The 23,011-nt window shown below is 42.6% G+C and overlaps 1 protein-coding gene across 3 annotated transcripts in view; it reads left to right on the top strand.

Moving 5' to 3' along the window:
• DCX (doublecortin) overlaps nt 1-23,011 on the top strand; it is a gene marked incomplete at both ends in the record, with an annotated part of 110,415 nt that overhangs the window by 83,998 nt on the left and 3,406 nt on the right. For all 3 annotated transcript variants that reach the window (XM_082681742.1, XM_082681741.1, XM_082681740.1), the window contains one exon: nt 14,891-14,985. In XM_082681742.1, the coding sequence (XP_082537868.1) occupies nt 14,891-14,985 (95 nt within the window). The remainder of the gene's footprint in view (nt 1-14,890; nt 14,986-23,011) is intronic.

Raw genomic sequence — 23,011 nt, 5'->3', positions numbered from 1 at the left:
CTACCATGCCTATCACCGGCCATCTCTTTATTCTCGAGCAGAAGGAACTCAACTGTGAAGAGGCAGCTCAGGCTTTTCATACTTCCATGTCTTTGCATACCCTGTTCTCCCGCACCTGGAATGCCATCCCTCAAACCTGCCGCTGTTCTTTGCTTGAAAACTCCTACTCATCCTTCAACACCTCAAATAGAAATAGTTGTTCCATTCTCCACAACATCATAGCACGGTATTCATATCTCTGGGGTAATATTCACCACAACTGTGTTGTAAAGTATGTATTTACTTGTATGTATTTACTTCATCAGCTAAATGCTGGTTCCCTCAAGGGCAAGGTGTCATGTTCATTTCTGTATCCTCAGTGCTGAGCACAGTACCTGGGTCCTAGTAGATGCTCAAATAATGCTTGTGAATGAATAGATGCATAAGAGCACCTATTTCACCCAGCATGGTACTAGAGACCCAATAAGCATGTAGGTAATATTTGCGGAAGGAATAAAAAATGCATGTGTTTGGTGATATTTTGATTAAGCGTACAGAACAGCACATGAATCTATCTAAGCAAATTCATATTGCTCAAACTACAAAGACCTAGAGTTTAGCACTTGGATTGAGAATGAAATTGTTTATAAGGTTCTAAGCAGGGCCTTGCCCAAAAAACGGACTTTAAACAGTTGATCAAGATTCCTAAAGTCTGGAAATAACCACTTAGCTGATCATTTTTTCAGAAGTATCACTGGCTATTTCTGGGATTTCTAACCTGTATTACTTATCTCTTGCTATAAAACAAATTACTCTGAAACATAGTAGCTTAAAACAACAAACATTTTTTTATCTCACAGTTTCTGTGGGTCAGGAGTTCTGGGGTGGCTTAGCTGGGTGGTTGTGTCCAGCTCAGAATCTCTCATGTAGTTGAGGTCAAGGTATTAGTAGGGGCTGTAGTCATCTGAAGGCTCAACTGGGACTGTAGGATCCACTTCCAAGATGGCCATTGGCAGGATCTTCCCCACAGACAGCAATTCAAGAGGGTGAATAAGGAAGAAGATGTGGTACCTTTTATGATCTACTCTCCAAAGCTACACACTGTCACTTCTGTTTTAGTCTGTTCATTAGAAGCAGTCACTAAGGCCAGCCCACACTCAAGGGGAGGGGAAGCAGCCTCCACTTCTGGAAGGGAGGAATATCAAAGAATTTGTGGACCTAGTTTTAAACCATCACATAACCCATTAGTTAGAAATGCTGGAGTGGCAGCAGTTTGAAGTAAATCGATTCTCTTTGCAGACTGTATCCAATTGGATTACCCAGAACACATGAACCCAACCACCTGTAATTAAACACAGTTTAAACATGTGTCAAATAATTGATCTCCAGCATACTACATGCAGAATTTCCCTTCTAAAATGTATGCACTTCACTGATTCTAAGACGTTGGAGACAGAGAAGGAATGCATTAGGACTCAATGAATATGTGTCAAATTGAAAGGAGTTATAATAGATCCCAACCTAGGCTGAGGCAGGCAAGATCTATTCTTATTCCTTCAGACCTCCCTTGCTAAAAGAAGGAATGAGGATGTATTCACACACACAAGGTAAACAAAGTAACCAATTTGAGGTAGGAAAATGGGACCTTACTTTGGCAGATATCAGAATTACAAGCAGCCCCAGTTTCCTACCAGTAAAAAATCTAAAGTGGTATCCTCAGTAGAGAGAAATTAAATCTTCATTTCAGATAGTTCATGAACATAAATGAAGTCAAACTCTAGTCTAGCCAACCTTCATGGCAATTTCCGGAACATTTGAGCTTATCTTAGATGATGTATTTAGAACCTCCACAAGATTTCAGCCCCAAAGGGTAAAAGGATTCACGTAACACAACCTTGCCCATGCCATGGGAGTTTAGGGCCAAGTCTAGGACATCCACTCAGTGAACATCGCACAGGGGCAAAGCTGATCTCAGGCAAACAGGACTTTAGGTAAGGTTCGGATTTGACATACCCATTTTCCCTTTTCCACCCCCTCCTCACTCAGGACCATCTCAAGCTGGGAGGTGTAGGGAGATAGGATATGGAAGAGGAGGGAGAGACATCTCTCTAGGAAAACCCAATTACACCACTTCCCAGCTTTGTGACTTGGGACAAGTTTCTTACCTTGTCTAAGACTTGGTTTCCATTTTGGATAAGACAGATTTTGCATGTCTAGACAAAAATCATTTTCCATTGTTATCAGGGATTTCCAGGGTTGTAAAATAGCTTCCACAGAATCAGAATCAGGTAACAAGAAGGGTGAGCTATGGACAATGCATAATTTTACATTAGCATAAATTTCTCCTTACAGACATAAAGAAAGAATTGTTTCATAAAGTATCAAGGTTTTCTGAGCTGTTAGCAAGAGACATATACAGATGAATATACATTTAACCAAAGAATAATGGCACTGTGTGGGGCTGAAATTCTTTGTTCTTTTGTAGTACACGGTAGTACCGCCCTGTTTCCATTCTGTGTCAGTCCGTCTTAGATCTGAGACTTGTGGATGGATCCACATTTCTTCATTCAACCTGAGTGACTAAAGGTTGTGGAAGATAGGCCATTTCCAGGGAATTTTAACTACCTTCCTTTGATGGCAAACGAAAGCCAAAAATCTTCCTCTTTAGCCGGGATTCAAACCAAATGAAACATTGGCTCAGTTCAGGTTCAGTTAAAGGAATATTTTGATGTTCTAGTTCATTAGAAAATATATAGGTTTGTTTCTGGTTTGAACACGTTTGCTAGCTTTTCAAATATATATATATTATATATATAATATATGTATATATAAAATATATATATTTGGTCCAATTCATGGTTCAGTTAATATCTGGGTTCAGTTTGACTTGAGGTTTAGGAAATTGATGGTATTTGGTCTGTAATTTGCGTCATAATTTGATTCTTTGTTCCTTATTCCTTAAGTTGTCTCTTTCCCATTCTGCCCATGAATAAATCAAAGTCCTTCTACTTTATTCCCTTCACGTTCAGTCCCTACTCCTGTCAGTACTGAGTTTGCCCCCAAAGGGAATGTCTGTTGCTAAGCCCTAAACTTGAGTTAAGGAAGGATTTGATTGTCTATACGATATTGCTATAAGGAGCTCTCATTCTCACTGGGCAGAGCTGACAGACTCTGAGAATCCAAGTCCCATTAGCCAGGTTTGTCTTTAAAGTAGGGCAAGGGATTGTGTGGTAAGCAGATGAAACCGGAGCCCAGAAGGCTCCTGTGGAATGTTTGAAGGAAGTTTGTGCAGTGCTCCCTTTTGATTAACCTAGGACTTGCCATTTGATGGGCAAAGGTAAGCCTGGCTTCAGAACTAAAGGAAGACATTTCTGTGTCTCTCGACTTCCATTTTAGCCATTAATGTGTTAATTTTTCTCTTTATGCAGCTACCTCCCAATTGAATTGAATTGAATTGAATTAAAAGGACAAAGTCAGCTAGTTGCTGGGAAGGAATCTTTTCTTTTTCTTTCTGTTGTTTTTTTTTTCTTAAAGGAGCCTCCAAGGAAGCTAATTCCCACTTGAGAGGATTGTAATGTGATCATTAGTTTGCTATTCTTCAATAGTATATCATTGTTGCAGCAACCCGATGTTCTCCACCCTCCTTCCCCCAACCTATGTGCACCTATTCCTGAAAGTCAAATCTTCCCTGTTCCCAAACGCCCAAGAATGAATGTCCTCTCTACCAAAATACATAGCTTTTGAAAGGGGAGGTCAAGGGCCACAAAACAGCCGGGTGAGGGTGCCCATGGGAGAATAGTATCCGGGAGTCCTCTTCTGAACCAAAGACGCTGCTTTGGGTTGCCTAAGATGGAGGGACCTGGATGTTCTGACTTTCCTGAATGTGACTGTCTGGATGTACCAGCTCGGTCTAATAAAAATATAATGCGAGCCACAAATGCAAGCCTTGTATGTAATTTTAAATTTTCTAGTAGCCACAGTTAAGCTCAAAGAAACAGGTGAAATTAGCTTTGAAAATGTATTTTATTTTACTGAATATATCTGAAATCTTATCACTTCATCATGTAACCAATGTACGAAATTGTTGAGATATTTTACATTTGTTGAAATGGGACTGTATCTTACACTTACAGCACATCTCAATTCTGACTAGCCACACTTCAAATGCTCACTAGCCACATATGACTAGTAGACAGCACAATACCCTTCTTCTGCATCTGAGAGAAGTTCCAGGTAATGATCTTTTACATGAAGTAAATGCTCTGCACTTTGCAAAATATTTCCAAACCTGTCATCTCAGTCGTCACTCATAATAGCACCATGGCTTAAATTGGGAAAGGAAAATTATCCAGTTTTTTTTTAGATTGGAGAACTAAGATATAAAGAGGTTCAGTAAATCGTTCAGTCTTCCCGATATCTATTTAGTCCTCAAGAACGAGAGCCCAGCTCTCCTGACTCCCAGGTAGGCGGTCCTTGCATTGTCCTTAAATCAGGGTGTGGAAGCTCCAGAGTGGTGAATAAACAGTCTCTGTTGCATGGTCCTTGCTTCTCTGCTTCCTTCCACCTTCCCCCACCTCCAGGCAAGGGATGTGAAGAGACTGGGAGAGGGGGGTGGTATCTGTGTCATCCTCTTTGTGCAGCATAGAGCAAGCCATGAGTAATTAAGCACCTTTGTTTCCAGTGCCCAGTCCTAGACACTCCATCAGCTCCCCTACAGTCAGTCCAAGGGGAAGTGGTGCCCTTGGCGAAGCTATGGGAAGAAAAAAACTTGCCTTGCCTCCTCCCCCACTCTGATTCTTTCTAAAACCACAGCTTACGTCTAGTTTAAGTGGAAGAACTGTCCTATATATAAGGCATTTTCCATTGCCATTGGAGGCATTTTCCATTGCCATTGGAGAGCCGTTTAGTAAATGGTTGGAGCAAGCAGTCAAATGCCACGCCCCCCCCCCACCCCGTCCCCGAGCACTCCACACAGCATGGGATGCGGTCGTGCTAACCCATCTCCCTGCAGTAGCAGTCCTAGCAACCTGCTGCAGCCGGGGACTTGTGTGTTTTTTGGCTGCGTTGGGTCTTCATTGCTGCGCGTGGGCTTTTCTCTAGTTGTGGCGAGCAGGGGCTACTCTTCGTTGTAGAGCGTGGGCTTCTCATTGTGGTGGCTTCTCTAGGGCACACGGGCTTCAGTAGTTGTGGCATGCGGGCTTCAGTAGTTGTGGCTCGCAGGCTCTAGAGCGCAGACTCAGTAGTTGTGGCGCGTGGGCTTAGTTGCTCCTCGGCATGTGGGATCTTCCCGGACCAGGGCTCGAACCCGTGTCCCCTGCATTGGCAGGCGGATTCTCAACCACTGTGCCACCAGGGAAGTCCAGGGACTTGTGTTTAAATACAACTGATTCCCCAAAGTTTTGGTGGAGTAACTAGTAATGCTAGGTGCTATGAGGAAAAGAAATGATAAGATGAAGTACCTGTCACTAAGAAGCTTATGATTTATTTGGGGAACCAGTATGCATATGAAATTTAACAAAAATTTTTATTTACAAATACTTACATAGTTCATATGTGCCAAGCAACCATTCTAATCACTTTACGTGGATTAACTAGTTTATTCCTTACAACAACTTTACGAGGTAGGTGCTATTATCCCCATTTGCAAATGAAGAAACTAGGGCATATGAACAATGTGACCTGTCCAAGATCACAGAGCTAGTAAGTGGTAGAGCTGGGACTTGAATCCAGGCAATCTGGCTCCACAGTCCACAATGTAACCATTGCACTGTGATGCTAAATAAGACTTAATGATAATGGTTTGTTTAAATGCCAAGTGCATGAGAGATACAGGCAGTAAGTGCTATTGGAAGTACTGGAGTTTGTGGGAAAGAGAGTTCATTGGAGGCTAGGGTGCTAAGGGAAGGCTTCCTGGAAGAACTGGGGCTTGAAAGAGAATTAGACTTCAATTGATAAGGAAATAGATATTTCTGGCAGCAGAGAAAGCATGAACAAAAGAGCAGAGGTGGTGATGGATATAGCATATCGGGGTACAGAGAGGCGACCATTAACTCTACGTCTCCAGCCCCAACCTTCCTTCCGGATGTCAGTGCCGTGAATGCTTACCAGACAATTCCGCTTATACGTGCCAAATGCAACGTGTCTAAAAGTCAAAAACATCTCCTCTCCCCAGCTCCCTGACAGTAGAATCAATTCTGTCCTATTCCCCAGGCGCAACACCTTGGCGTTATCTTTGATTCTTCCCACTCTTTAATCCTTCATGTCCACCATATGCTGTTCCTGTTGTTGAACGTTTGAAACATCTTCACCTTTCCCACACAGAAGTCCCTTCCTTTCCCTCATCACCTGATGCCTGCATTACTCAACACACTCCTACACAGTATCTCTGCTTCGAATCTCTGTCCACTTACACATCTGCTGTGGTACCACCACATTTTTCATCCTAAAACATGGCCATTGTGTAACTTTCCTGCTCCAGTACCTTCAGTGCTTCCACGTTGAGTTCAGTGATCACTCCTGCCCCCATGGTAAGGCTGAGCGAGTAAAAAGAGAGAAGAGCCGACAGCTGAAGACTGTTCTGGGGAGCACAGCAATAACATGCAAAAACCAGAATTATGGGCTTCACTCGGGAAAACTTCAGTCCTCTAATGCCTGACCTGCTAGCGAAAGAATTAGTGTTCAGCCGGCATAGGTTGGTAAATCACCCCCTGTGGAAGGGGATTTCCTAACTTGGTGCTTCAATTCCTTCCATTTCTAATAATGGCAGTAGTAATAGCAATAGGAGATGTCATTACTGAGCCCTCCCTATCTGCTAAGGCACCCGGCTAAGCATTTTATATGTAGTCTCTCATGGACTCCTCAGAACAACAACAATTGACATATGCATTCTTCTAATTCAAATGTTACAGTTGAGGAAACAGGCTCACAGAGGGTAGGTTACACCCAAGGTCACACATCTAGGAAATGGCTAAGCCAGGATTTAAAACCCTGACTGATTCCAAAGCATATGTTCTTTCCACAAATAAGAGCAGTGTAGTTTCTTCTAGTTCCTGCCCAATAAAATTGGGAGTGAGTGTTGACAACAGGCGTGCTCCACCAGAAACATGTTCCCAGCAGAACCACCTTCGACTGGAAATAAATGTTGTCAGCATTGTCAAGCCTGAGAAAATAATCTTGGCACATCCAGCAGCCTTCTTACAGACGTCCTCTTCTTGAGGGAAACTGATCTGTGCCAGAATATTACACAACTGGGTACACATATCTGTTCTTTTCTTTGTTTGTTTTTTTAAATCTTTATTGGAGTATAATTCCTTTACAATGGTGTGTTAGTTGCTGCTGTATAACAAAGTGAATCAGCTATATGTATACATATATCCCCATATCCCCTCCCTCTTGTGTCCCCCTCCCACCCTCCCTATCCCACCCGTCTAGGTGGTCACAGAGCACTGAGCTGATCTCCCTGTGCTACGCGGCCGCTTCCCACTAGCTATCTATTTTACATTTGGTAGTGTATATATGTCCATTGCCACTCTCTCACTTCGTCCCAGCGTACCCTTCCCCCTCCCCGTGTCCTCAAGTCCATTCTCTATGCCTGCATCTGCATTCCTGTCCTGCCCCTAGGTTCTTTTTTTTATATAAATTTATTTATTGATTTATTTCTATTTTTGGCTGCGTTGGGTCTTCGTTGCTGCATGTGGGCTTCTCTCTAGTTGCGGCGAGCGGGGGCCACTCCTCGCCACGGTGCGCAGGCCTCCCATTGTGGTGGCTTCTCCCGCTGCAGAGCACGGGCTCCAGGCACGCGGGCCTCAGCAGTTGTGCCTAGATGGCTCCAGAGCGCAGGCTCAGTAGTTGGGGCTCACAGGCTTAGTTGCTCCGCGGCATGTGGGATCTTCCTGGACCAGGGCTCGAACCCGTGTCCCGTGCATTGGCAGGCGGATTCTCAACCACTGCGCCACCAGGGAAACCCTGCCCCTAGGTTCTTCAGAACCATTTTTTTTTCTGTAGATTCCATATATATGTGTTAGCATACGGTATTTGTTTTTCTCTTTCTGACTTACTTCACTCTGTATGACAGACTCTAGGTCCATCCACCTCACTACAAATAACTCAATTTTGTTTCCTTTTATGGTTGAGTAATATTCCATTGTATATATGTGCCACATCTTCTTTATCCATTCATCTGTTGATGGACACTTAGGTTGCTGCCATGTCCTGGCTATTGTAAATAGAGCTGCAATGAACATTGTGGTACATGACTCTTTTTGAATTATGGTTTTCTCAGGGTATAGGCCCAATAGTGGGATTGCTGGGTTGTATGGTAGTTCTATTTCTAGTTTTTAAAGGAACCTCCATACTGTTCTCCATAGTGACTGTATCAATTTACATTCCCACCAACAGTGCAAGAGGGTTCCCTTTTCTCCACACCCTCTCCAGCATCACATATTTGTTTTGCAACAGGGAAAACTCTTACTTCTCTCCCCTATTTGAAAGATTCACCACTGCATGCTGTTTAAGACTCTGTAGGGAATAGATTTAAAGTTCAAATTCCAACTTCTGAACTTAGGGTATCTCACAACTTATGATTGAATTTGGTCTGAGAACTGGCCCTATGATCAAATCAGTGAAGAACTGTTTCAGGGCCCCTTAGTTCTTGCTTCCCTACTGGATGGTTCTGGGGAGAGGGACAAAGGATTTCCACTGAGCAGAAGCAATTAGCCAAACCAATCCACACACCCCGCCCAAGGGCTCTTTGGAATGAATGTGTGAAAACCACAGGCCCTGTCTCTTGGCCTTGTTCTAAAGTAAGTTGAAACCACTTTGGTTCTACTTGGATGGCCTTCCAGGAAACCTCCCTGTATAAGTAGGGAGGAACCAGGGTGTCTTTGGACTGGAATGAAGGAACACTTAGAGCATCTCAAAATGAGAAAGAAATGAGGAAGTGGCTGCTGAATCGTATATTGAGATCTCCCTCTGCAAGGCATTAGGGAATTAGAAAAGACAAGACAGAGAACCAGTCACTAAAAGGTCATGGTGGTATGTGATATGCTAACTTTGAGGGAATTTTGAAATGAATCTGTGAGCAAACCCTCAAGTCCACCATCCATTGAGAAGAAGCAGTTTATACCCTTTAAGCAAGTCCTACACTCTCTGAGCCTCTATATCCTTGTGATTAAAAGGAGACTATTAATTCCTGGCTACCATCTCTTGGGGTTATCAGGAGGATCATGTGAATTCATATATTGCAAAATGCTTTGGAAATAATTGTAGAAATACATCTGCAATTATTAAGGTGGCTCTGAAATTATTGTCATGGCTTTTTTTTTGTAGACTGAGTTATTTATTTTCAGTGAGCAATATTTCAAAATAGACATCAAACCAAAACCAGTAGACTTGATTTTGAGTTGAGCTCAAGTGTTGGCATTAGAATGGGAGGGAAAAGCCAGAGCCAACTGAATGAGTGTTAAATCAGTTTGCTCTCCAGTCAAAGGCTGGGTGAACACATATGTCAAACCGGCCCTTTTCTTCCTGCGCCATGCAAACTTGAACCCAGAAAGTATAGTGGCTCGTCTAACTCATTGCCCAGACAATTCTTTAATCACTGTACCTGGGGCTACTTACATCCACCTTACACACAGTTGCATCCTGATTTCCAGGGGTCAGTCCAGCCTCCAGACAAGGGAATCCATAGTCTAAGAGCTCAGCATCAACTTGCCAGGCTGGTGACCATACTCTGCCCTTGGCCGCCCATGCAAGAGACTGAACTTTCTCCTTGTTCTTTGGGAACTGACTCCCTCCGCCTTGTCCCTCACTCCTGGGAACCCGTATTCCCCTACACATTTAAATCCCTGCAAATCTAGTTAATTCAGCCTAGTTACCTTACCCGCCGTCTTTTGTTTGGGCTTGTCCTGTTCCATTCTGTTAGAGCCAAGGATTTAAAAACAAGTGCCGGGGAATGGGCAGGTGTAATCATTCAGGGAAGGTAGTAAGCCAAGACTGTGCCAGGCCAAGCTTGGCAATTGTGCTGCACACCTGAGGGGAGCGACAGGGCACAGATACCATCTTCCCAGAGGCATGTGGCATGAGGGTAGTTACATGTCTGCCTGGCTGCTCTGTCCGCTGTTGTTTCATGACATTTTCTATGAAACCCAGTTGGTAGGGTGAATGGAAGATAGCTCTTGCTAATCACTTTCTAATCTAAACTAGGTGAAGTAGGATAAAAGTCTAGAAGATGAGCATAAGCTCTGGTGTCTGCTTCTACCTGCTGCTATTTCTTTCTTTCTTTCTGTGTCACAAACCTTCTCCTTCCTTCCTACCCGCCATCAGAAAGTTGTCATAAGTAGGAGTCCCAGAAGCAAATCATGTAAAAAAGGAAGAGCAATGTAGCAAAAACTGAAAACAAACCAAAACACACATAGACTTTGGAATCAGAGAGACATGTGTTCAAATCCTGACTTTGCTACCCCTAACTGGAGCGAGCCTCTATTTCCCAAACAGAAATTAGAATACGACTAGGTGAGGCTCTGTGTGTGTGTGTGTGTGTGTGTGTGTGTGTGTGAGAGAGAGAGAGAGAGAGAGAGAGAGAGAGAGAGAGAGAGAATGGAAAGAGAGAAAAGAGTGCCTAGCTTATCACAGACACACAATAAGCATTATTATTCTGGTTTTTATTGATAAGACTGATAAGACAGCCTAGGAGATTGAGAAGTTCCTGATGTACCTTGCTGTAGAGGGGAAAAAGTGAACTGCACAATGAGAAGAAAGAAATAAAAGGATTTGGACTATGAATAAATAAAGGGTGACAGCAGTGAGGCAGTGCTGTGGTTCTGAGGAGGGAAATGAGAGAGACGAGTAAAAGAGGGCAAAGACTCCCCCAATACAATCTCAAATTGCAGCTGAGAACTGGAACATCAGAGACAGGAACTAAAGATGTTTGGTAAAGCAGAGTAAAGGAAAATGAGGGCTATCAAACCGGTGTTATTTCCAGTCACTCTCAAAATGAACTGTGACAGCTTTCCATGTGGATTTGCCAATCCAAGGCTATGCACAGTTCGTCAAACCCTATTTTCATCTTTCCCTGCTACTTCTTTTACGTGACATTTATACGAATTGGCTTCAGAATTCAAATCAAATGGCGCCCTCCCAGATTTTTTTTCCCACAGAACCCATAGAAGAAATGCATATGAGAATATATTTTTATGTAGTCTGCTCCTTCAGCTTGTAAGGAATTGACATTTGCCTGTACGTGTCTATATTTTCTCATTTCTCTATGTCCATTTTTGGGTTTGATTCCATCAGGGAAGTCTGGGAAAGTGTCTACATTTTTTTCAACAATTAAATTAATTGTAGTTAAATTGTGAAAAACTGATTTTCCAAACGCTTATTGAATGTTGATGACAAAATTAAATCCTTTATTTATAAGCAACTTAAGATTGATCTGGGGATGGATTGATTGGGGGAGTGGCAGTGAAACATATATAAACATATACAGACATAGAGAGAATAGAGAGAGGTATACATGGAATATGTGTTTATGTATTCCCCGTAAAGTTTGCGGATGAGAGAGTTGCAGAGAATATTGATAAAAGAACTAGAGATTGCAAAAGAAACCTGTATGTGCAGATCTATGGCCAATAAGTGGAAACTGACTCCCATACAGATAAGCTTTGGTTAATAATTTTCCACATTTTGCCAAGACCAGTGGGCTCATTCTCAGATAAGAAGCTAGATAAGAGGGTAGGTGAAAAAGACAGCTTTCACACTGGAAGTATAGTAGCCATCCTTTTGTAGCGTGGCTGACAAATGCTGGGAAACTAGAATCTATTGTTCCCGAAAGGTACAGTGACCATGTGGACCAACATGACAGCACTTACCTGGGGATGCCTACATCTGTTAGACTTCCTGGCTGGGGTCAGGGGTCTTTTGGAAGACGTTCATTATGTCAGCTGACACTGATCCCAAAGATTGCTCTCCATCTTGAATACTAGAGGCCAGGTCCTGTTTGGAGACCCCCAGGCACTCCTTCCTTTTCCTGCAGAGTAAATGACTCCTTTGCCTCACTGTGGCTTCACAGACTCTTGCCTTTTCCAAAGTGCCTCTTTTATTCACCAGAAAGCCTAGTGCCCTGGCAGAGCCTAGCTCCCCCAGTCTGTGTGCTGTTTGGCACAGGTCATGTTCCTCCTTGCGTGGATTGCATGGTACGTGCACATCACGCTCGCTCCAAACTTGCCTGGCCTCTAGGCATCTGTCTTCTCCCGATCCCTTCTCTCCCTCCCCAGTGCTTTAATTTAAGCCGTCACCGCCTCTCACCTGGACTAATGCATTGTCTTCTAACCAGTCTCTTTGCTTCTACCTTTAACCATCCCACACACACACACCACCTCACCAGTCTTCCCCCTGCATCTGGAGTCATAGTTTTTAAGTGCAAATTTGATGGTATCGCTCCCAGATTTCTTTCACACATCAAACCCAGACTTCACAAAAGGCCCCCAGGGTCTGGTGTTTATCCTCAACTCCAGTCTCATCTCTCAGAATTCACTGCTGGCATCCTACACTTGAGCCATTTGGAGCTATTTGCACTCCTGTAAACATGCTGTATTCTTTCACACCACCATGTCTTTGCCCCTGCTGGCGTAATTCTGCAGTCTGGAATACCCTTTCTATCCTCTCTGCCTAACCAGATCCAAGTCATTGTCTCAATGGCTTTATTGAGATATAGCTGACATCACAAACAGTTCACTCCTTTAAAATGTACAATTCACTGGATTTTAGTTTAGCCATAGAGTTGTGCAACAGTCACCACTATTTAATGCCAGAACATTTTCATCCCCTCAAAGAAACTCTGTACGTATTAACAGACCTCTCCATCCTGCCCTGCCTAATTCCTCCTTGCCCCCTGCTGGCCAGCCCCTGGCAACCGTTGATCTACTTTCTGTCTCTATGGATTTGTCTATTCCAGAGGCACCTCTCAAGACTTTTTTCAGGTGTTGCCTCCTAGTCCCCTGATTTCAAAGCCTCTCCACTGGGCTCCAATAATACCCCTTGTATGGCTCGTCATAGCACTTATTCCCACTGTATTCTTACCGGCCACCCCACTGGCAGTGACTTACTCATCTCTGAAACCTCAACGTCTAATACTTGGCTTCGCTTAGAGAAAGTACTCTGTAGCTACTGGCCAACTGAATGAATGACTTCCAGGAAGCCCTGACAGGGAGAAAGCCCTCTCAGTGAGTGGGTTAGAGATGAGTGAATACACAGGCAAGGCCAGACGGTGGATTCCTAGTGCCCATATTTCAGCTCACTTGCACTTGGATAAACTCACCAACCACCACACTGATGTCTCTTTCATCTCTACAGTTGATACGCAGGTTCCAGAACCTAGGGAAACATTACCATAAGTGGTGCAGAGAAAGTATATCCTCAGGAAATACTCATGATACACCAGTTTAAGCTTTACCTGTGGGACTAACAGCAACACCCTCAGGCCATCTTCCTGCTTAACTTTTTCAATGTCCTTCCACCCCCCTCCTGTCGTCCCTTCCTTCTTTCTCTTCTCCTCCCCCCACCCCACCAACACCCTTGGGATATTTGCCCTTATTTTTTTTGTGGTACGCGGGCCTCTCACTGTTGTGGCCTCTCCCGTTGTGGAGCACAGGCTCCGGATGCGCAGGCTCAGCGGCCACGGCTCACTGGCCCAGCCGCTCCGCGGCATGTGGGATCTTCCTGGACTGGGGCACAAACCCGTGTCCCCTGCATCGGCAGGCGGACTCTCAACCACTGCGCCACCAGGGAAGCCCTGCCCTTATTTTTAAAGCACATTTCAGAATATCTGATGAACGATGTAGGTCCTTAGATTTTAAAAGAGATTAACTTTAGATGAGATGTCTGAACATGAATCCCCTTTGAAAGCTGCTAATTGTTCTATTTCAGTGCACCACATTTCTTTACACGATTGGATCTTTAAAAAATCTAGTCAGCAAGGGAATTATAAGACAATTTTGCAAACACAGTGGAATATGGAAATGTTAAATACTAAACCATCTCATTTTCAGCATTTTACTGACTAGAGACAAATGCGGGTGCACCCTGACTCTGGCTACCGTCATCCTTTTTCTGTCTCTAAGCCTTTCTCCCGATTTCAAACTTCCTCCTTCTTCTTGTCCCCAAGAATCTTTGTCTCCTGTCTCATCTCCTCCATTCCTGATCTTCTCTCCCTCTTTCTCGATTCTCTCCTCCGCCCATTTTGCTGTAGGTACCTCCCTTTATGTTTCGCACTCTGTTTCTCCTCCACTTTCTTTTTCATTCTTCTTCCTAATTAGCTCCCTCTCTCTTTTTTTCCCCTTCTGTTCTTTGCACCCGGAATGAAGTAGGGAAGAGAGAGTGGGAGGAAAGATGAGCAGGAAAAGAGAGAGGGGAGAGAGATAGACAATGGGGCTGTCCTGCAGCTGCCACATCATTTGTCACCCAAGGGGATGTGCCCTGGTCCAAATTACCCATATTTCTTCCCCTTTAAGGTAAGGCAGCATAATCTCTTTGTGCCTCAATTTTGTCTAACATATAAAATTGAAACAAAGTAATATGTTCCCAGACTACCTCCCAGAGATGTTGCTAGGGTCAAACTTGGGAATGAATATGAAAAAGATTTGAAAAGAACCAGACCCCTGTAATTGGAAGCACACGGGGGAGTGGGTGGGTGGATCACCGCCTTGCACTGTATGGGGATCTAATTAACTGAGCATTGCAGTTCTTGCCTTTCTGAGGAATGTGTTTCTTTTCACCTTTGTTCTACTCAGTCACATCACTTGGTTGTCTGTATAGCTCGTTTGAATGTTCTTAGTGTCTTCGGAGGGGAAGGATAACGTGTTCCTTTGTATGCTGTTGATTTTTATCCCCTTCCTTTTCTCTTGCCTTGGGCTAGCAAACGGAACCTCCAGCAGCCAGCTCTCTACCCCCAAGTCTAAGCAGTCTCCCATCTCTACGCCCACCAGTCCTGGCAGCCTCCGGAAGCACAAGGTATTATGTCTCTTATACCTTACTAAACCCCTTTGCACTTGGACTTTTTGGAATGGCTGGTGAGGGTTTTCTCTTCCGTCTACCTCAGCAGCACATCCAGGCCAGAATTTCCCTTTGTCTGGTCCATTAGCTTGAAGTGCTGGGAATCCCAGCAGGGGCTAAGCTTCCAGTCACTTTTATTTATTCTTCTGACCCCCAGTTTATTTAGTTCTGGTTATATTTAACCAAAACGAAGAGGTATGAAGGGCCCAAATAACCATTCTGAGCTAATAGTGTCACCAAATGATGGCTCGGGCTGAGTTGGGCACTTGTCCCTGCAGTTCAGGGGCACAGCAAAGAGGGCATTGAGGGCAACTTATGGCTCCAATAAATGACATAAAGAAAGTTAGCCCTAAGCTACTCCCTTTAGATTCACAGGACATCAGAGTATGAACAGGCCCTAGTTTCATTGTATATTCTTCATTACCAGGCAGATTCTGGTACAGTGTAGGAAGAGAGGGCATATATACATTGCATTGGCCCTGGGCACCCTTTACACCTCTAAGTCATCCCCAATAAATATACCGTTAAAATAATAGAGGTGTAGAAATTCTCTACCCCCACTTTCCAAATTGATTCCCACCCAGAAATCTCTCCTGTATCAAAAATCTGGAGTGGCCATTGCCTTCAACCTCATCTCTGAGGCCATGTGAATGTGGTTTCTGCTCTGATTACCACACCCTAGAGCAGCTTCCTCTAGGATTCTCTTGTCTTCTCCCAGCTCACAAGACTTGGCGAGAGATGGAGAAAGGCAAAAAGCCACCAATGTGGCCAACTCCATCACAGAACCATAGAGGGTAAGAGCTACAAGAGATCTGAGATGGAGATAAATTCGTTTCATTTGATTCTCTGAATAATCTTGTGAGATTGATGTTTTCCAGACAAGAAAATTGAAACCCAGAATGAAGTTACTTACTGGGGTGACATAGCTAGGTAGCAGCAGACGTAAGACTGGCACCCAGGTTGCTGCCAGTGGTTTGCTGGAGCCAGTTCACACTAGCTCCTGAGAGCTGATTGTGTGCATCGCTTCCCAACTCTGTGTTCGGTGACATCGTGTTGGTACCTAGAGCTCAGCCATGATGGGAATATTTATTTACACCATAGAATTCAGCAAATACTACAAATCAAGGTTGTTGTTTTCTCCCACAGGAAGTCGGTTGTTACACATTTAACAGCACAGCGCTGCCTGACACCTATTTTCATTTCCTTTTCTCTACATCAGGATTTTTAATTTCCTGGTTAACTTGAACATTACCTGCTCCATCATTCCTAATGCCCATTCCATTCCTTTAATGACTTCTTTACCTTCTGGTACTGACCCTGACCAGAACCTTCGAATTGTTCTGTTGAGCTATTTGGTTTCCCCAAAGGAAGATCTGCTGAACTGTCTGTGTAACCAACGGTACCCAGAGATTGTGAGATGGATGAAAATTGCTTTTGCAGTCAGCTTTCAGTGATTCTTCTGAGCAGCAAACCTTGTTAGTGTGGACATTCCAAGACGAGGAGTAGCCTACTTCATTTGTTCTACTGTCCACACAGAACCTCCTGGGGATGCTCCACTGTTTCTTACTGTGTCTTTGCTCTATGCATTTCTGCCCATACTTTCCTTCTGGGAAGTGTGACCTACCCCAGCACCTTCCACCAGTACTTTCTCCAAAGGGCTGAGGGCAGCCTGGGCATTTATTTGGTCTGCACACTTGAGTCCTTCCGCTTTGTAATTGACATGTTCAGTTCATTTAGGCTGAGGCCCCACCATCCATAAGCCCATTGAGGTGAGTGCATTGTTAAACCGTTTCATCTGGTTGGGTTTGCAGGCTGTGTGTGTGTGTGTGTGTGTGTGTGTGTGTGTGTGTGGTTGTTTGTTTTGTTTTGTTCTTGTTTTGGACTCAGTTCTAAAAACGAATTTCACCATTGAAGAACCAGAACAAGCTACAGGTGGCAGCCTTGTCAGAGCCTATTTTCTTTGTAGCATTGAGTTTTCAGTGTATCATTTTATTTTTCAAATTACCCATTTTTAATGGCAGTTAAGCAAACACACATTAAATAATAAATTATATAATTTTCTAGAGAAAACTTTAAAAAACATTTGGATTTTGGTATAATTTTCACTAAGTTTTTACTTTTTTTTTTTTTTTTTTGCGGTATGCGGGCCTCTCACTGCTGTGGCCTCCCCTGCCGCGGAGCACAGGCTCTGGACGCGCAGGCCCAGCGGCCACGGCTCACGGGCCCAGCCGCTCCGCGGCATGCGGGATCCTCCCGGACCAGGGCACGAACCCGCGTCCCCTGCATCAGCAGGCGGACTCCCAACCACTGCACCACCAGGGAAGTCCCCTACTTTTTACTTCGATGTTTCAAATTTACAGTTGTAAGATTGTAGTACAAAGAACTTCTGTATACTTTTTATAAAGATTCACCAGTTGTTTATTTTTTTCCCTTTTACATTATTTTTTGTGTTCTCTCTCTCCACACACACACACACACACACACACACACTTTACTAAATTTTTTAACCATTCGAAATTGTTTAAGACATCATGCCCTTTAACCTCTAAATACTTCAGTAGGTATTTCCTAAGAATAAGGACATTTTCTTTCATAACCATAGTACCATTATAAAATCAGGAAGTTTGCACTGATTCAGTACTGTTATATACTCTGCCGTCCATATTCAAATTTTATCCATTGCCCCAAGAGCGTTATTTTTTTCTGGTCCAGGATCCAATCTAGGATCACACATTGCCTTCAGTGGTCATGTCTCTTTAGTCTTCTTTGATCTAGAAAAGTTCTTGAGTCTTTTAAAAAATCTTCAAGACAGTATATTGTAGAAATGAAGAGCACAGGCTAGTTGTTTGGTAAAATGTCCTTCAATTTAGGTTTGTCTGATGTTCCCTTGTGGTTAACAGATAGTGCATTTGGGACAAGAAGTGTCATAGAAGTGATGTTGCATCTCACTCAGTGCATCCTATCAGGAGGCAGTAGCCTCATGCTTATACCACCAATGATGGAGGATGAACTAGTTTTTCTGAATAAGCTAAAAAGTGTGTTGTGACCTTGGCTCAGTCCCCCTGGGGCTCCGGCTCAGCTTCTTGCTCCTCCTTTCACAAAGTTACTTGAGCCTTAGCACCATCGAGGTCCTTGGGCAGTGGGCCTAAGCAGATATCACCTGAACTTCCATCCAAGTGGACCTGAAAGGTGTGAGTCATGGTGGAGACAGGAAGCAGGTGGCTGAGGCCATGACTTTCCTCCTGCACAATTGGAAACAAACGTGAAGTCCCAGCATCCCTTTGGTAAATTTTGACGGTTGTGACAGGGCCCTAAGCTGTAATCAGCCTCTTGGCTTCTCCTCTTAAGCAACTCATGGAGAATCCTTTTTAATGCAGCTGCGATGAGGTTAGCCAAAGTCCGCATACTCAAGTGCTGCAATATGGACACGAAGTAAATCCTTGTATAGTTAATGAGAACAACATTTTGCATTTTCATACTGCTTTATCTTTCTGCATAGCCGTTTTCTCATTTACCCTAGTGATAACCCTGTGAAAGAGATAGGGCAGGTTAGCATTTCCATTTTACAGATGAGAAAAAGGAGGTGATGAGGTTAAAGACAACCCCAGTATGATTCAACAATTCAGAGAAGGCACCATATTAAAGATGTCCAAATGCCTAGAAACACAGGGCCGCTTTTTCATTTATTAAATTTTTTTTTCCAGATTAGTGATTGCCCTCATGGCTTTAAATTTGGAGGCATTTCGCTTGCCAAGCTGCCTGGAGATTGAAGGAAAATATATTTGACATATTATTTGAAAGCATAACTAACATTATTTAAATATACATTTCCCTCTGTGTTTCCAGACTTTTTTTTTTTCTGTCATCCTGTAACTGCTTAGAGAGATAGTTTGATGAATAAAGCAGGGTCCTGAAACTTACATCACAGACACCACTCTAAGTGGATTTTGGTAGTGTAATCAAGAGCGAAAAAAGAACTGCAGGAGCACACAAAGGAGGGTAGGAAAGACGTCGGACTGTGGGAGGGTGGGAGACACGAAAGCTTTATAGACTAGGTGACATTTAAGTGGGACCTTGAAGCCTGGGTAGGCTTTTGATGACTGGTGAAGAGAGCGGGCATTCCAGCTTTTAAAAAAATCAGCGAGAACAAAGCCACACCGTCAGAAAAGCACAGGGCACATTTGGGAAAAAGTAAACCCAAACTAGAAGCCAGGTTTCTCAAAACTTCTCTCTGACTTCCTTTGGACTATAAGCTTCTTGGACCAGAGACCAAGTTTTTGTTTTCTCTAACGCAATAGTATCGCCAGCACAGCTGTATTTGTTACAAACATTTTGTTCTGTAGGGCTCCAGGGGACCAAGCAAATGAATTTCAGGTGCAAATTATTTGTATTGTTAAGCAATATGTGTGTTTCTGTATTTATACATATCAATCAACAAAAACAGAATGTTGAGATAATTCCTTTTCCTGAACATTGTTCTACCCATACAAGAAGATATATTTTGAATACTAAATAAATTGATGGAGGACAGAAGTACGGAAGTTCATACCTAGGCCTAGTCCTCTGGATTTTCTCCATAGCCTGTGCCTCACCCCACCCATTCCAAGTCACAGCAGCTGCAAGTGGAGTCGCCTCCCAATGCTACTCCCAGGCCTGTCCCCTCTTCCTCTGAGATAACAGTCTGGAACAGTCTTTCTCGGATAATTATTTCCACTAACCAACCAGCTACACTGAAGGATCTGTTACATGAATGACTCAGAACAGGGGTGAATGCTGAAGCCCAGTGGTTCAGTGCGGTGGGACCCAAAGTGGCTTCCATAATGAAAAGGCCCTTGTGTGCTGCCTGAAAAATGCCCAGGGAGTTCACTAACTTGGTAGTGCCTGCCTCCTTTCCCTTGCTTTGGTATAACTAGAGAAAAACAAAATGTAATGATCCAAGTTACATTTTATAGAATTTTAGGGCTAGAAGGAAACTTAAAGATGTTATAGTCTATATCTTCCTCAATTTTCAGATACAGAAGCAAAGACCCTGAAAGGGGAAGTTAGGCTTAGGACCTAGGTCTCCTGGCTCTTAATCCTGTGCTGTTTCTATTACAGTGGACTTGCATTATGTGTAAGTTTAACTTATGGAATTCATCACTGGTCACAATATAGTCATAGAGCAAAATTGCTACAAAACCGCCTCTTACGTTTCTACACATCATTATTTACTGAATATTACTGTATACACTATGCACCAATACATGCATATTGCTATATAGGGTTACCTGCTCAGGAATCATATAAACAGTATTCAGAACCTATCTATGAAACAGAAACAGAATCAGGGACATAGAGAACAGACTGGTGGTTGCCAAGGGGGAGGGGGGTGGAAGAGGGTAGGAGTGGGAGTCTGGGATTAGCAGATGCAAACTGGTGTATATAGAATGGATAAACAACAAGCTCCTACTGTATAGCACAGGGAACTATATTCAATATGCTGTGATAAACCATAATGGAAAAGAATATGAAAAAGAATATATATGTATAACTGAGTCACTTTGCTGTATAGCAGAAATTAACACAACATTGTAAATCAACTATACTTCAATAAAAAAAATTTTAAAAGTATTCAATTGTCAATGTAAAAGATTTTCAAAAGTACTATTTTTTAAAATAACATTGAGATAAAATTCACCTTTTCTAAAGCACGTAGTTTAGTGGTTTTTAGAATAATCATAAAGCTGTGCAAGAATGTATTCATCACCTTTGAAAGAAATCCTATGCCCATCAGTAGTCACAGCCTCTTCCCCCTCCACCCACCCCCCTGGCAACCACTAATTTACTCTCTGTTTCTGTGAGTTAGCATATTCTGAACAATTCATATAAATTTTCCTCCGAACACTGCTTTAGCTGCATCCCATAACTTTTGGTATATTGTTATTTCATTTTCCTTTATCTCAAAGTATTTTCTAATTTCCTTTGTGATTTCTTCTTTGACCCATTGATTATTTAGCAATGTGCTGTTTAATTTCCACATATTTGTGAATTTCCCAAATATCTTTCTGTTATTACTTCCTAATTTAATTCCGCTGTAGTTGAAGAACATACTTTGTATGATTTAAATCCTTTCAGATTTATTGAGACTTGTTTTATGGCCTAACATATGATCTGTCATGTAGAACATTACATGGGACCTTGAGAAGAATGTGTATTCTGCTGTTGTTGGATGGAGTAGATTAGATGTGTAATTATTTGTAGTGCCTGTCATTCAAGTCTTCTCTTTCCTTGTTGGTCTTCTGCCTAGTTATTCTATCCATTACTGAAGGTGGGGTATTGAAGTTTTCGACCATTATAGTTGAATTGTTTATTCCTCACTTCAATTCAGTCATTTCGTGCTTCATGTATTTTGGTGCTCTGTTGTTAAGGCACAGATATGTTTTAATTGTTATATTTTATCATTATGAAATGTCCTTCTTTGTCTCTAGTAACAAGTTTTGTCTTAAATCTATTTTTTCTGATATTAGTATAGCCACTCCAGTTCTCTTTTGGTTACTAACTGCATGGTAAATCTTTTTCATCATTTTACTTTCAACCTATTTATGGTTTTGAATGTAAATTATGTCTCAAACAACATAGAGCTGAATGTTTTTAAATCCATTCTGCCAATCTCTGCCTTTTCCTTTGAGTGCTTAATCTACTTACGTTTAATGTAATTATTGGTAAATTAGGAATTACATCTGCCATTTGCTATTTTCTATATGTCTTATGTCTTCTTTTTGTCCCTTCACTCCTGTATTTCTGCCCTTTTTATCTTAGATATTTTTCCAGTATACCATTTTAATTCCCTTGTTGTATTTTTTACTAATTTTATTTCGAGTTATTTTCTTAGTGGTTGCCCTGGGGATTACAATTAACATTTCAACATAATCTACTTTGGATTAATAGCAACTTAATTTCAACTTTATATAAAATTTTTGCTATTGTATTGATATATCTCTGTTCCTCCCCCCCTTTGTGCTCCTATTCACATACAAATTACATCTTCATGCATAATAAGTCCATCAACACATCTTGATAATTACTAGTCCATGCAGTTGTCTTTTGAATTGGATAATAGAAGAAAAGAGTTAGAAAAATTAATTTATAATTTCTTTTGTATTGACCTATGTATTTACCTTTACCAGTGTTCTTTATTTCTTATGTGGATTGCTGTCTACTGTCATTTCATTTCTCCCTGAAGGATTCTCTTTAGTATTTCTTATAGGACGTGTCTGCTAGCTCTTTCTTTGTTCATCTGGGAATGTGTTGATTTCTCCTTCATTCTTGAAGGATAATTTTCCTAGATTTCCTTAAATGCTTTGATCCAATAAGTCTCCCAGCCTTTGCTGAAGGGCTGTGTGTGTGTGTGTGTGTGTGTGTGTGTGTGTGTGTGTGTGTGTGTGTGTGTGTGTGTGTGTGTGTGTGTGTGTGTGTGTTGGAGCCTGATTTCAATGCTCCGTCAGGCAGCTTGCCTCAGGCTTCACTTGCTGTTTGCACAGGGCCTCAAGGCCAACCAGAGGTGAGAGATTAGGAACTTCTCAGGTCTTTTCTGAGAATATACCCAGTCCTGAACATGTGCCTGGCCTTAGAGATTCCTGGGAATATTTTCAGAACTTTTCAAAGGCCCCTATGGACATGAATTCTCCAGCTTTTCCTTTTAAGGTTTTGAACAGCTTCATTTGCCCCAACTGTTTCCCCCACGTTAGGCAGCTGTGATTTTAAACAATTGCAGCTGATTAATGCTCCCTGAAAAGGCTGTTCACAGTGAGTGTGCTCTGAGTCAGGTCAAATAAAGAAGAGCCCCACAAGTGGGAGCTACCAGACAAGTCAAATAGTGACAGTTCTCTGGGAATAGGGCATTTGGGGGAGCTCCAAGCCTATTCTGCATCCTCCAGTGGCTGCTAGGTTTTTTTCAGAGACTGTAGTTGTGAGGCTGTTGGTTTTCAGAGATACCCTGGAGCTG

Source organism: Grampus griseus (genome assembly GCF_964374135.1).
Source record: "Grampus griseus genome assembly, chromosome: X".
NCBI classification, from domain to species: domain Eukaryota; kingdom Metazoa; phylum Chordata; class Mammalia; order Artiodactyla; family Delphinidae; genus Grampus; species Grampus griseus.
The sequence above is the reverse complement of the archived record's forward strand: the minus strand, read 5'-3'. Positions and strand labels throughout refer to the sequence as shown.